The 16088-nt window shown below is 44.5% G+C and overlaps 1 protein-coding gene across 1 annotated transcript in view; it reads left to right on the top strand.

The window, feature by feature from the left end:
- cfap20dc (CFAP20 domain containing) overlaps positions 1-16088 on the top strand; it is a 55062-nt gene that overhangs the window by 24544 nt on the left and 14430 nt on the right. Inside the window, exons 11-13 of the mRNA XM_031825101.1 lie at positions 6739-7148; positions 11430-11903; positions 15821-16069. Coding sequence (XP_031680961.1) covers positions 6739-7148; positions 11430-11903; positions 15821-16069 — 1133 coding nt within the window. The remainder of the gene's footprint in view (positions 1-6738; positions 7149-11429; positions 11904-15820; positions 16070-16088) is intronic.

Below are 16088 nucleotides of genomic sequence, written 5' to 3'. Positions count from 1 at the left end.
GTTCCTACTCCAGAGCAGACATCCAACCATCACAATCTGGAGCTACAGTATGTGGCAGATGGCTTTATCTGGCATGACACTTCCAAGGATGGTTCTTACCAAGATTTACTTCCATCTACCTCAATTAATTAGCAAGTTTGGCCAACTTTAGCCATTAGTATATTTGCCTCAGTAGTTTCCAGCTACAGTAATAATACCCAGCTTCTGAAGTCTCACCAATTTCTACACATTGCTATGAATGTGGGCTATGAAATACTTGTCTGAGTTTTTTTGTTAACCCCCCACCCCAGCCACACTAAATGCACACTTTTTTTGCTCTAAGCACAATTATGGGCTGTTCCCATGTCCAAAAGCCTGGAGCTGTCCCTGTGCAGTGCAGGAGGCAGCACTGCAGCCCTCCCCTCTTACTCTCAGTCTAAGTGCAGTACGTTCATTAATGGTAATGGCACATTAAATAAGAGTCAGAGGGGGAAGTCCTGTGGGTTTGGCTCAGGGTCTTCCACACAGCAGCACAATTAGAAAAGGTGATTATAGTGTTGAGACAAAAGTGCGCTGAATGTTCATAGACACTTCATACTGCTGAACTACTAGGCTGCATCCCAAATGAGACACTATTTCCTATATGGTAAGTAGCCTTGCGCGAGCCAGAATGGCTCATAGGAGCAGGAGTCAGTAGCTTGAGGCAGCTTGATTTACAAGTACACACCTTAGACAGGACAATAGTCTATCACAGGGACTTACTCCCAAGCAGAGAAGCATCAAATCAAATTCAACAAAAAATATTTTTTTATTTCAACTTTATTTAACCAGGTAGGCCAGTTGGGAACAAGTTCTCATTTACAACTGCGACCTGGCCAAGATAAAGAAAAGCAGTGCGACAAATACAACAACACCGAGTTACACATAAACAAACATACAGTCAATAACACAAAATATAATAAAAATAGAAAAATCTATGTGCAGTTTGTGCAAATGTAGAAGGGTAGGGAGGTAAGCAATAAATAGGCCCTAGAGGCGAAAATAATTACAATTTAGCATTAATACTGGAGTGATAGATGTGCAGAAGATGAATGTGCAAGTAGAGATACTGGGGTGCAAAAGAGCAGAAGGGTAAGTAATAATATGGGGATGAGGTAGTTGAGTGTGCCATTTACAGATTGGCTGTGTGTCACGTCCTGACCTAAGTTCCTTTTTTATGTCTCTGTTTTAGTTAGGTCATGGCGTGAGTTGGGGTGGGCATTCTATGTTGTGTATTCTAGGTTTTGTATTTCTGTGTTTGGCCTGGTATGGTTCCCAATCAGAGGCAGCTGTCGATCGTTGTCTCTGATTGAGAACCATACTTAGACAGCCTGTTTTCCCACTATGGGTTGTGGTTAGTTGTTTTCTGTGTCTGTGTTTTACCATACAGAACTGTTTCGGTTTTCATTTATTTCTCCTGTTCTTTTGTATTCAGTGTTCGGTTATATTTCATTAAAATATGGACACTTACCACGCTGCGCATTGGTCCGATCTTTCCTTCTCCTCCTCAGAAGAGGAGGAAAACCGTTACACTGTGTACAGGTACAGGTACAGTGATTGGTAAGCTGCTCTGACAGCTGATGCTTATAGTTAGACAGGGAGATATAAGACTCCAGCTTCAGAGATTTTTGCAATTCCTTCCAGTTATTGACAGCAGAAAACTGGAAGGAAAGGCAGCCAAAAGACGTGTTGACTTTGGGGATGACCAGTGCAATATACCTGTTGGAGTGCGTGCTACGTGTGGGTGTTGCTATGGTGACCAGTGAGCTGAGATAAGGGGGGGGGACTTTACCTAGCAAAGACTTATAGATGACCTGGTGCCAGTGGGTTTGGCGACGGATATGTAGTGAGGGCCAGCCAACGAGAGCATACAGGTCGCAGTGGTGGGTAGTACAGTGCCTTGCGAAAGTATTCGGCCCCCTTGAACTTTGCGACCTTTTGCCACATTTCAGGCTTCAAACATAAAGATATAAAACTGTATTTTTTTGTGAAGAATCAACAACAAGTGGGACACAATCATGAAGTGGAACGACATTTATTGGATATTTCAAACTTTTTAAACAAATCAAAAACTGAAAAATTGGGCGTGCAAAATTATTCAGCCCCTTTACTTTCAGTGCAGCAAACTCTCTCCAGAAGTTCAGTGAGGATCTCTGAATGATCCAATGTTGACCTAAATGACTAATGATGATAAATACAATCCACCTGTGTGTAATCAGGGGGGCGGCAGCGTAGCCTAGTGGTTAGAGCGTTGGACTAGTAACCGGAAGGTTGCAAGTTCAAACCCTCGAGCTGACAAGGTACAAATCTGTCGTCCTGCCACTGAACAGGCAGTTAACCCACTGTTCCCAGGCCGTCATTGAAAATAAGAATGTGTTCTTAACTGACTTGCCTGGTTAAATAAAGGTAAAATAAATTTAAAAAATAAATCAAGTCTCTGTATAAATGCACCTGCACTGTGATAGTCTCAGAGGTCTGTTTACATACACTAAGTTGACTGGGCCTTTAAACAGCTTGGAAAATTCCAGAAAATTATGTCATGCCTTTGGAAGTTTCTGATAGGCTAATTGACATAATTTAAGTTTCTGATAGGCTAATTGACATAACTCCAATTTCAATTGGAGATGTATTCCAAGGCCTACCTTCAAACTCAGTGCCTCTTTGCTTGACATCTTGGGAAAATCCAAATAAATCAGCCAAGCCAAAAAAAATGGTGTACCTCCACAAGTCTGGTTCATCCCTGGGAGCAATTTCCAAATACCTGAAGGTGCCATGTTCATCTGTACAAACAATAGTACACAAGTATAAACACCATTTAATCATACAGCCATCATACCGCTCAGGAAGGAGACCCCTTCTGTCTCCTAGAGATGAACGTTCTTTGGTGCGGAAAGTGCAAATCAATCCCAGAACAACAGCAAAGAACCTTGTGAAGATGTTGTAGGAAACAGGTACAAAAGTATCTATATCCACAGTAAAACGAGTCCTACATCGACATAACCTGAAAGGCCGCTCAGTAAGGAAGAATCCACTGCTCCAAACCGCCATAAAAAAACAGACTACAGTTTGCAACTGCATATGGAGACAAAGAAGAAATGTGCTCTGGTCTGATGAAACAAAAATAGAACTGTTTGGCCAAAATTACCATTGTTATGTTTGGAGGAAAAAGGGGGAGGCTTGCAAGCGGAAGAACACCATCCCAACCGTGAAGCACATGGGTGCAGCATCATCTGGTGGGGGTGCTTTGCTGCAGGAGGGACTGGTGCACTTCACAAAATAGATGGCATCATGAGGCAGGAAAATTATATTGAAGCAACATCTTAAGACATCAGTCAGGAAGTTAAAGCTTGGTCGCAAATGGGTCTTCCAAATGAACAATGACCCCAAGCACACTTCCAAAGTTGTGGCAAAATGGCTTAAGGACAACAAAGTCAAGGTATTGAAGTGGCCATCACAAAGCCCTGACCTCAATCCTATAGAATATTTGTGGACAGAACTGAAAAAGTGTGTGTGAGCAAGGAGGCCTGCAAACCTGACTCAGTTACACCAGCTCTGCCAGGAGGAATGGGCCAAAATTCACCCAACTTATTGTGGGAAGCTTGTGGGACGCTACCCAAACTGTTTGACCCAAGTTAAACTATTAAAGGCAATGCTACCAAATACTAATTGAGTATATGTAAACTTCTGACCCACTGGGAATGTGATGAAATAAATAAAAGCTGAAATAAATAATTATCTTTGCTATTATTCTGACACTACACATTCTTAAAATAAAGTGGTGATCCTAACAGACATAAGACAGAACCTTTTTACTACTACTAAATGTCAGGAATTGTGAAAAATTTAGATTAAATGTATTTGGCCAAGGTGTATGTAAACCATGATAGGTCCTTAGTTATGTGGACACCAAGGAATTTGAAACTCTCAACCCGCTCCACTACAGCCCTTTCGATGTAAATGGGGGCCTGTTCAGCCTTCCTTTTCTTGAAGCCCACGATCACCTTTGTCTTGCTCACATTGAGGGGGAGGTTGTTGTCCTGAAGGTCTCTGACCTCCTCCCTATAGGCTGTCTCATCATGGTCAGTGATCAGGCCTACCATTGTTGTGTCGTCAACAAACTTAATGATGGTGTTGGAGTCGTGCTTGGCTACACATTCATGGGTGAACAGGGAGTACAGGAGGGGAATAGGATTGCACCCCTGAGGGGCCCCGGTGTTGAGGATTCACGTGGCAGATGTGTTGTTGCCTACCCTTACCACCTTGGGGCGGCCCGTCAGGAAGTCCAGGATCCAGTTGCAGAGGGAGGTGTTTAGTCCCAGGGTCCTTAGCTTAGTGATGAGCTTCATGGGCACTATCGGGTACCATTTACAGTCTTTGGTGTGACTTGGCCTGGAATCGAACTCCCATCCTTCCAATCTCTGGGTGGACACTAACTAGAAGGCCACTGAATTAAAATTCCAAATGTAGTGCACTACTGGTTTTAACCAGAGCTCTATGGGTCCTGGTCAAAATAAGTGCACTAAATATCAATCAAATTTATTGATAAAGCCCTTCTTACATCAGCTGATGTCACAAAGTGCTGTACAGAAACCCAGTCTAAAACCCCAAACAGCAAGCAATGCAGGTGTAGAAGCACGGTGGCTAGGAAAAACTCCCTAGAAAGGCCAGAACCTAGGAAGAAACCTAGAGAGGAACCAGGCTATGAGGGGTGGCCAGTCCTCTTCTGGCTGTGCTATGTGGAGATTATTACAGAATATGGCCAAGATGTTCAAATGTTCATAGATGACCAGCATTGTCAAACAATAATAATCACAGTGGTTGTAGACGGTGCAACAGGTCAGCACATCAGGAGTAAATGTCAGTTTGCTTTTCATAGCCAATCATTCAGAGTATCTCTACCTCTCCTGCTGTCTCTAGAGAGTTGAAAACAGCAGGTCTGGTCTGACAGGTAGCACGTCCAGTGAACAGGTCAGGGTTCCATAGCCGCAGGCAGAACAGTTGAAACTGGACCAGCAGCACGACCAGGTGGACTGGGGACAGCAAGGAGTCATCAGGCCAGGTAGTCCTGAGGCATGGTCCTACGGTTCAGGTCCTCAGAGAGAGAGAAAGAAGGAGAGAAAGAAAGAGCGAAAAAGAGAAAGAGAATTAGAGAGAGCATACTTAAATTCACACAGGACAACGGCTAAAACAGGAGAAATACTCCAGATTTAACAGACTGACCCTAGCCGCCCGACACATAAACTATTGCAGCATAAATACTGGCGGCTGAGACAGGAGAGGTCGGGAGACATTGTGGCCCCGTCCGACGATACCCCCGCACAGGGCCAAACAGACAGAATATAACCCCACCCACTTTGCCGAAGCACAGCCCCCACACCACTAGAGGGATATCTCCAACCACCAACTTAGGGAATAGGGTTTAATTTGGGAAGCAGCCATAGAGCCTAGCTCGCTGAAAGTATTAGGATTCATTAGTTACGTTTGGTCTGATGAGAGTCACTTGAACATAGTGGATGGATAGGCTCTTGAGTGTGTGAATCACAGGAGTTTGGAGACACCTTAATTGGGGGGAACGGGCATGTGGTAATGGCTGAAGCGGAATAAGTGGAGAGGTATCAACATCTAACACATGGTTCCCATGTGTTTGATACTATTCCATTCGCTCCATTCCAGCCCTTATCATGAGCTGTCCTCCCCTCAGCAGCCTCCACTGGAGTGAATGAACATGATGTGTTCCAAGTCTGGACCTCCTAAGTGGGCCTGGACTCCATTGGTGAACATTTCACAGCATACATACACATACAGCCAATGTCATTGTCTGCAATAAGCCAACGCTACTATTAATCAGCTTGGATGACATGCAGTCAGGCCTCTGGAGCAGTGTGTTCCTGCCTGGGTGTTTTCTAATGCCAGGGCCTGTAGACAGACCCCATGGGCAGAGGTATGGGTGTGTGAGCGATGATTCTGCGGCAGAATGGCGCCCACACTACTAATGATGTCGTTTGTGTGCCGGCGGGTGAGCCCCGCTCTACCAAGGCGAAGCGTTTTTCTCCCCCAGTCCCTCCCTGCATACCACAGACAAATACATTCGCAATCGTTTTCAATGCTCCGGCTTCCGCTTATGCATATTTGAAATGCTCATTAAGGCATTATGCCTCTATTAACAAACGCCTGACCAAAATATATACATCTATGCAGGAGTGGAAATTAACGCAGGCCCGCTTTTGGCAACCATGGCATAATCGAATTCATTTCATTCTGCCGTACTGTGATTAGGCAGTAGTTATTTGCATATATGAAAATGAACCCAGGCAGGCAGAGAACAGCAGGAGGTTTTCCTGATGATGAAGAAATTAAGATGGATCCATTGATCACTGTAATAAGATCTCTGTCATCATTCTGGATTCATCATCACCATTGCTCGTTGACTCAAGAGGGGTGTCTTACACAAGAGGCTTGGGCTGTGCATTAGCAGCCTACGCACTCTGATATTGAATACTCCTTATGGATTGTGCAATCCATTCATCTGAGGTTAGGCATTGTGTTTTCATTGTATGAATTTAGTAAGGTGGAACTTAGTTTTAGTATCAATGATACAGTTGTAGCTAACGATCACGGGATGAGCAAATCGAGTCAACAAGAAACATTGGAGAAGACAATCAGAGCAGTCTCATGTTTTTATTGACTGTAAAGCTATTGTTGTTGTTATTCTTCTCTTAGACAAGTTGTTGTCTCCTAGACCTGTTGACGAGGACAGAACCTGTTTGGAGCCCTCCAAATCTTCTCCAGAGCTTCTGTCTGGCCAGTCGACCCCTGTCCCTGACCTCCCCCCATCACCATTACCCCTGCAGGACTCGGACAGTAATGACAGTGAAGGGGAGAGTGATGTGAATGAAGTCTCTGAGCCTCAGTTCTCAGTGGAAAACGTGTTCACCTTCTCTTCTTGGCCCCACTCAGCCAAGCGAGGACAGGGACAAGGATATGGAGACCAGGGACAGGGCCAGGGACATGGAGAGACCTGCTGGACTGAGGAGGCAGCTCAGGCCACTGACACCTACGGCCAGCAGGACACGGGAGGGCACAGGGGGGCCAGGCCAGACGACGACTTCCTCGCCAGCGAGAGTGAGGAGGTATGTCTATGTGTCTCAAACGACTGGGTCTGTTCCAGATTTGCTGGAGGATGAAGAGTACACACACACACACAAGACCCTGTGCCCCCTGACACAGTCCTCTCAACATAATTGTTTTTCTTCTTCAAAACATTTAGTTGCTCCGGTACATTTAGCTTCAATAGAAACCTCAATAAAAACCTCAACAATAGGAACCTCAGAGATTGTACAATAGAAACCTCTCTGACCCCCCATGACCTTCAGATCCCCTGAATAAGCAGTCCTACCACCGCCACACAACAACTCCAGTAGGAGCTGCTTCCTTAAAGCAATTGTTTGAAACGGGAAAAAAAGTCGCTCTATGGGCCAATAAAAGGATCGATTTGAAACTTAACCAAAGCATAAACTAATTGTATATAATAACTAATTATACTCTTAAATCGTATATCTGAGACCATTAGTGCAAAGTGATTGTGATGTGTTATTGTCTCACCTACTTATCTTAAGATGAATGCTCTAATTGTATGTCGCTCTGGATAAGACCGTCTGCTAAATGACTCAAATGTAAATATAAAATGTAAGAAAGTGTTTACACAGCAATGTAACCCAGTAATAAAGAGCTGCTGATAAAGAGCTGATGAGGAGAATGTTATAAGTAACGAGTACAGAGGCTATTACCGTTAGATGTATTCAAAGGAAAACGAATTGTCTTGACTGGTTTTAAATTTAAGAAGGAATATAATTATTCAGATTTAAGACTTTCATTAACAGTCAAATTCAGAATAAATGGCGGGTCCTTGAAGTGCTCATTGTTCTTTTCTTGGCTTTGCCTAATGGATTCCACAAGGAGACAAAAAAGCAGTGAGGGTCAGTTCTTTTATACATTCAGTCCATTTCTATATGAAAGAAAGAAATATGATTCAGTTTATTTTTTTATGGGTCCTGTATGAGAAATATAATTCAGTTTGTTGTGTGAGAAACATATCACTCCGCTGGCTCAGACTAGTTAACTTCCATTAGAATTGAGAATATATATTGTTCATCCTCAATTCAGTTGTGTGTGAGATAGAGAAAGATAATTTAGTTGTTGTGTTGATCCATCTCTCTCTCTCTCTCCTCTACTGTCCTGAGGGAAATCAGTTTCATCTTCAACATACATATGCTCTGCTACTGTTAATTAGGCCACTTTGATTGATGTCTCTCTAACTGTGTGTGTGTGTGTGTGTGTGTGTGTGTGTGTGTGTGTGTGTGTGTGTGTGTGTGTGTGTGCGTGTGTGTGTGTGTGTGTGTGTGTGTGTGTGTGTGTGTGTGTGTGTGTGTGTGTGTGTGTGTGTGTGTGTTAGCTGCTCTGCTAGTCTAGAAGAACATATTGTAAAACCTCTGGAGCTTTCTATTTTTCATTCAATTCCCATCTTGTTCTGTTTGCTTGTTTTCAGCCAATCATATTATTCTGGGAGACCAAGGTTAATTTGAATAAACAACAGACTAGACAGTAGTCACACAGCATGTTTTAGGTAATTCATGGGTTCAAATATCCAACATCACAGCTTACTACCATATCCACAGGTAGTCCCAGTTGGCCTTAAAAAAAACTGTTATTAAACACTGAAAATAGCTTCCTCTTCTCCCTAACCTACAGTACCAGTCAAAAGTTTGGACACACCTACTCATTCAAGGGTTTTTCTTTATTTGTACTATTTTCTACATTATAGAATAATAGTGAAGACATCAAAACTATGAAATAACACATATGGAATCATGTAGTAACCAAAAAACTGTTAAACAAATCATAATATATTTTGAGATTATTCAAAGTAGCCACCCTTTCCCTTGATGACAACTTTGCACACTCTTGGCATTCTTTCAACCAGATTGTCACGCCCTGGTCGAAGTATATGGTGTTTGTCTTTATTTATTTGGTCAGGCCGGGGTGTGACATGGGTTTATTGTGGTGTGTTTTGTCTTGGGGTTTTGTTAGTTATTGGGTGTGTGGCTTAGTGGAGGTATCTAGCAAGGTCTATGGCTGTCTGGAGTGGTTCTCAATCAGAGGCAGGTGTTTATTATCGTTGTCTCTGATTGGGAACCATATTTAGGCAGCCATATTCTTTGAGTGTTTTGTGGCTGATTGTTCCTGTCTTTGTGGTTGCACCAGATAGGGCTGTTTCGGTTTCACATTTCATTATTTTGTAGTTTCTTCATGTATAGTTTTTTCCTTTATTAAAATATCATGAATCATCATCACGCTGCATTTTGGTCCGATCCTTGTTCCACCTCTTCGTCAGAGGAGGAGATAGAAGAGAACCGTTACACAGATTCATGAGGAAGTCACCTGGAATGGATTTAAATTAACAGGTGTGCCTTGTTAGAAGTTAATATGTGGAATTTCCTTCCTTCTTAATACGTTTGAGCCAATCAGTTGTGCTGTGACAAGGTAGGGGTGGTATTCAGAAGATTGCCCTATTTGGTAAAAGACCAAGTCCAAATTTTATATTTGAGATTCTTCAAAATTGCCACCCTTTGCCTTGATGGCAGCTTTGCGCACCCTTGGCATTCTCTCAACCAGCTTCACGCATAATGCTATTCCAACAATTTTGAAGGAGTTCCCACATGCTGAGCACTTGTTGGCTGCTTTTCCTTCGCTCTGCGGTACAACTCATCCCAAACCATCTCAATTGGGTTGAGGTCGGGTGATTGTGGAGGCCAAGTCATCTGATGCAGCACTCCATCACTCTCCTTCTTGGTCAAATAGCACTTACACTGCCTGGAGGTGTGTTTTGGGTCATTGTCCTGTTGACAAACAAATGATAGTACCACTAAGTGCAACCAGATAGGATGGCTTATCGCTGAAGAATGCTGTGGTAGCCCTGCTGGTTAAGTGTGCCTTGAATTCTAAATAAATCACTGACAGTGTCACCAGCAAAGCACCTCCACACCATCACACCTCCTCCTCCATGCTTCACGATGGGAACCACACATGTGGAGATCATCTGTTCACCTACTCTGCATCTCACAAAGACATGGCGGATGGAACCAAAATTCTCAAATTTGGACTCATCAAACCAAAGGATATACATCTATCGGTCTAATGTCCGTTGCTCGTGTTTCTTGGCCAAAGCATGTCTCTTCTTATTATTGGTGTCCTTTAGTAGTGGTAGACTGACCTTCATGTCTTAAACTGCTTTATCTTGCTTTATCTTGGCCAGGTCGCAGTTGTAAATGAGAACTTGTTCTCAACTAGCCTACCTGGTTAAATAAAGGTGAAATAAAAAAATAAAATAAAATAAATGTATCCCTGATTATTACTAGATAGTTAATTCATATGGACATACTTTTTCGATGCCTCGTCCCAGTGTACATCCACATTCGATGCCTCGTCCCAGTGGACATCCACATTCGATGCCTCGTCCCAGTGGACATCCACATTCGATGCCTCGTCCCAGTGTACATCCACATTCGATGCCTCGTCCCAGTGGACATCCACATTCGATGCCTCGTCCCAGTGGACATCCACATTCGATGCCTCGTCCCAGTGGACATCCACATTCGATGCCTCGTCCCAGTGGACATCCACATTCGATGCCTCGTCCCAGTTGGATCATGCTTAATAAATGGCCATGCCAGAGGTGTTGACTCTAAACTGCGTGAGGCCTCTATCACACCACTGACATCAGTGCCCCACTCAATGACATACGATTCTGAGCATGAAACGAAAAGCAGCAGAAGAAAAGGATGAGAAGAGAGGTAAAAGGGAGGAAGAGGAGGAGGAGGAGTGAAGAAGAGTCGATGGGGTTCGGGCTAGGAGTCAAACTTAACATGCCCTATCACCAGGTTGTCCTCATTAGTGAACCAGGAACCAGAGCCGTCTGCTTTCAAGCCAAACTTACCGAGACCATTAGCCGGGATGAAAGCCTAGCGCTTTACACTACTTTAAAGCCATTTTAGCCTCTGCCAGCTAAGCAAGACTAATGTTGAGTCTTTTCAGATAGCCTGCTGCCATAGTTAATTGCAAGTAATTTGGGACGTGGGATACCAGCCCACGGCTAGCCACCAGTATGGAATCGTACAGTACAGCCGTAGCAGTTTATTAGCTAGCTGGCCGGCACGCGCAATTCTTTTGCATTCATCTGTGGCAGGTTGTGCTATAATTCCCTTTTGAGGCAGACGTCTTTTTCTTTCAAGGTGTTGCATCAGTGCCTACTCTGTCCTTTTAGATATGCCTGCCTGGCTACCATTACTCATTTTCTAATAATAAAATAAAAAAAGAAATCCTATTTTTAAACTGTTCCTCTCTATTTCTCCCAGGAAGAGACCTCCAGGTTCCTCTATCAGAGGTCCAGTGTCCCCCCCAGCCCTGGTACTCCTGGTGTTCCCCCCAGCTCCTCCCCTGGTATCCCCGGATCATCAGGCCTAGATGAGGACACTCCGCCCAGAGCACGGCCTGGGTCCAGTGGGTCCAGTGGTGCAGACCGAACATTTACCATAGAGCGAACCCTAACCCACACAGACCCTGCAGGGTGTAAAACCAGGCTGGCTCCCCACACTGACTCCCAAGCATACAGGAGAACATTAGAGGTGCCTGGGATGGTCCCAACCCGCTGCCGGTCACCCTGTCAGGGTACCAGGCAGGGGCAGAGACACAGCAGTCTGGGCCAGTCTGGACCTGGAGGAAGAGAAGGGGGAGCGAGCCAGACTCAGGACAGGAGCAGCAGCAGGACATCACTGAGCAGGAGATCTCTGCGAGAGATCATCCCCCGAGGAGACGCCACATTAGACAAGGTTAGGTACTGTCTGTCTGCAGCCAGGAATTTAGTATTCACAATCACATCCTTATTATCGCACTGTCTTCGTCAGAAGCTCTTACCCGCCCTGTGGGACAGAACAGAAGCACATGATTTACCAAGAGAGAGAAAGTTCTGCTGTTAACTCCGCCATCTTCCATTTCCTCCTATACTTCTCATGTTATAATTAAGTGAGCAGCTGTCAAGTGACCATCAGTCCTGACTGTCTCTTGCCACTCTGGGATGGAGGCCCTGGGTGGAAGGGAGGCCCTGGGTGGGATGAGAGGGAGGGAGCCCCTAGGAGAGAAGGATGATGGGGGAGCGAGAAAGAGGGAGGGAGAACCTGTCTGAGAGTCTAATTGAGCAGCCAGCCACATGCCTGATGCCACAACCGACGGGGATTTACAGTTGTCAAAACACATCAGATGTGCCACCGTGTGATTCCTCCCCAAGACAACAGACTGATCATCAGTAACTTCAAGTTATAGCCTAGTAGTCACATATACAGGACATGGATGTATCATATTCAAGTTATAGCCTAGTAGTCACATATACAGGACATGGATGTATCATATTCAAGTTATAGCCTAGTAGTCACATATACAGGACATGGATGTATCATATTCAAGTTATAGCCTAGTAGTCACATATACAGGACATGGATGTATCATATTCAAGTTATAGCCTAGTAGTCACATATACAGGACATGGATGTATCATATTCAAGTTATAGTCTAGTAGTCACATATACAGGACATGGATGTATCATGTTCAAGTTATAGCCTAGTAGTCACATATACAGGACATGGATGTATCATGTTCAAGTTATAGCCTAGTAGTCACATATACAGGACATGGATGTATCATATTCAAGTAATAGCCTAGTAGTCACATATACAGGACATGGATGTATCATATTCAAGTTATAGCCTAGTAGTCACATATACAGGACATGGATGTATCATATTCAAGTTATAGTCTAGTAGTCACATATACAGGACATGGATGTATCATGTTCAAGTTATAGCCTAGTAGTCACATATACAGGACATGGATGTATCATGTTCAAGTTATAGCCTAGTAGTCACATATACAGGACATGGATGTATCATATTCAAGTAATAGCCTAGTAGTCACATATACAGGACATGGATGTATCATATTCAAGTTATACTCTAGTAGTCACATATACAGGACATGGATGTATCACAAGGGTGAAAGGATAGTCTAGTAGTCACATATACAGGACATGGATGTATCACAAGGGTGAAAGGATAGCATGTCCTCATATTTTCTCTTCAGTCTGCCTCATGTTTTGCTTCTCCAAGCTGAGATTCCTACTAGCTACTTGTGCCTATAGTCTATATTTAGTTAAACCTAGAGTTCTCTGTGATTGTTTTTCTTCAGTGTTCTGTGTTTACAGTAGTATACTGTATAGTAGTTTTATCAATAGAAAAGCACTGCAAATTCCTGGATTTCCCCCCTCTGAAAACATGTAGTTACAAGTCTGCCGGTTGAAATGTCCCAGACCAGCTGAAAATAAATCTCTGTTTTGATACAGATAGATACAGTGAGTTTGTCTGTGCCCCTTGTTGATCCTCATTCTCCCACAGACATATCGCCAAAGCTTAATAATAGATAGAAAACAGGGAATCAGTGGCGTGGGTGGAGGGATACACAAAGAGCGAGGGAGTGAGAAGAAAAGAGGGAGCAGAGTGCATGTTGAACGAGGGATGTAGAATTATCACTGGGAACTGTAGGAGAGAACAGTCATTCCCCTTGACCTCTCACAACAGAAGAGAGCCCACTGTTTAATTAAAGATGCGGCGTGTGTCCCAAATGGCACCCTATTCCCTGTAACGTGGAATTCTTTTAACCAGGGCTGTGGGCAAAAGTAGTGCACTATATAGGGAATATGGTGCCGTTTGGGACACAGCCAGGAAAGTCTGAGAAGTCTGAAGAGAGTTTTCAGGGGAGAGGAAAGGTCCCTTTTGACAAAGAGTGGATGTGACAGTCATGTGGCTGCCTGCTTTGTGCCAGTCTTTCTTTTATGGTCGGGGTTGACTCCTCTCCGATGCTCAAGTGGTTGCAGTCAGGATGGGCTTAGATAGAAGAGAGTGAGGAAGAGAAGAGAGAGAGAAGCTTAGATAGAAGAAGAGTGAGTGAGGAAATGTAGAGAGAAGCTTGTTAAAGGGCTTGGCATCGTGCTGTTCAGCTTCTGATGGCATGATGACACGCCGTGTCGCACCCGCCCGCCTGCCTGCCTGCCTGTCTCTCTCCTCATCCCTCGCTTCCCCTCATCTCCTCTGCTCACATTAAAGTGTGTGATGTACAGAGCAGAGCAGAGCAGTGATCTAAGAGCAGGTTTGTCAGTCATGCTGTGCTGAGGAGAAGGATTCTGCGATTTAAAATAGAGAGGGTGAGAGAGAGGGTGAAGAGAGGTGGGGGGCTAGCTGTCACACCTTGAGGTGCCCGGGGCTCACTCCCTTCCCGCCTTCCAGCCGCTCCTCCTAAGAGGAACCAGGGGATCCATGATCAGAGCACATTATTTTGTATTTTTTGAAATATTTTTTAGGGATCCTCATTAGCTCTAGCTGACACAGCACCTACTCTTCCTGAGGTCCACAAAAGACAGGGGAGTGGAGGGATCCCAAGCCCACAAAGGAGGCCTGCTGCCTGGGTCGCTGATGAGGCTCAGACACCCCCCTCAACCCTCACCTCATTGTAGTGGAACACAGCCCAGTAAGCTGCAGTCTTACAACCACTGACACACCCTGCTCCATGTCCCCAGCAGGTAGCCAAGTGAAGGCTTTTGAGCTGTCCTCCCATCAAGTCAAATCAAATTGTATTTGTCACATGCGTCAAATACAACAGGGGTAGACTTTACTTCCAAGCCCTTAACCAACAATGCATTTCAAGGAATAGAGTTAAGAAAATATTTACTAAATAAATTAAAGTGAAAAAATATAATCAAAAAGTAACACAAGAAAATGACATAACAATAACAAGGCTATGGTTAGAGCGTTGGGCCAGTAACTGAAAGGTTGCTGGATAGAATCCCAGAGCTGACAAGGTAAAAATCTGTTGTTCTGCCCCTGAGCAAGGCAGTTAACCCACTGTTCCCTGGGCGCCGAAGACTTGGATGTAGATTATGGCAGCCCTCCACACCTCTCTGATTCAGAGGGGTTGGGTTAAATGCGGAAGACACATTTCAGTTGAATGCATTCAGTTGTACAACTGACTAGGTATACCCCTTTCCCTTTATACAGGGGGTACCAGTACTGAGTCAGTGTGGTAGCCACTGAGCTATCCTATGGTACAGTAGAGTCAGGGTCCTGATTGAAATGTTGTCAGAGAGAGAGAAGACAGAGATGATTGTTGCGGTTCCCACTGGAGTGTGAGGCTCTCTTTCACGCCAGCAGCCATTGATCCTCTCTTAACCTCCAGGGTTTTGCCCCAGTTCTTCCTTTCGGACAAAGCCAGTTACCACAGAGCTCCAAGCCTCCTACTGAATCGATAGCTGGACGAGTTACTGTACACACACACACACACACACACACCAATCATGCCAAGCCACAGGCCAGTGGGTGATGTCCAAGCCTGGGCTGGGCCCCGGATGGGAAAACTGAGACATGCTGTTTTAAACACACTGATTACTTATCTTTGTTACACGTACACAGGGGTTGGTTGGGCTCAGGTCATTGACCTGTTCTTATTGGACGGATCGAACAGAACTTGCTATTTGTGGATGTGATGAAAAAGGATGAATGAGATTCTAGGAATTTGGGCCATGTGCTTGATTACACACCATGGTCAAACCACAAAGCCCATTAAAAAAGCTGTCAAATTCCTTTACTGTAATGTCTGGAATGCAGTGTGTAATCCATCTTGATTTTGTTTGTTGTCGATTTGAAGGTGGGAGAGGAGAGGGCGGAGAGCAGGCATGAGCCTGTTGGGTCCAGTAGTTGTGATTTGCGTCTGTTGGACAGCCTGCGTATGCAGGAGGAGGAGGAGCTACATATGCTTGCCAGTCTACGGCGGGAGCAGGAGGAAGAAGAGGAGGGGGGAGGAGCACCAGGTCTCAGTGCCTCTCAGATCCACCAATGTAACGTCAGCATCAGCACCAGCAGTGATGAGCCATCCACCTGGACACACATACCTATGGTGAGTCATGTACCCCAAA

Source organism: Oncorhynchus kisutch, linkage group LG1, assembly GCF_002021735.2.
Source record: "Oncorhynchus kisutch isolate 150728-3 linkage group LG1, Okis_V2, whole genome shotgun sequence".
In the NCBI taxonomy this organism is placed as follows: Eukaryota; Metazoa; Chordata; class Actinopteri; order Salmoniformes; family Salmonidae; genus Oncorhynchus; species Oncorhynchus kisutch.
This window is presented reverse-complemented; position numbering and strand designations above follow the sequence as displayed.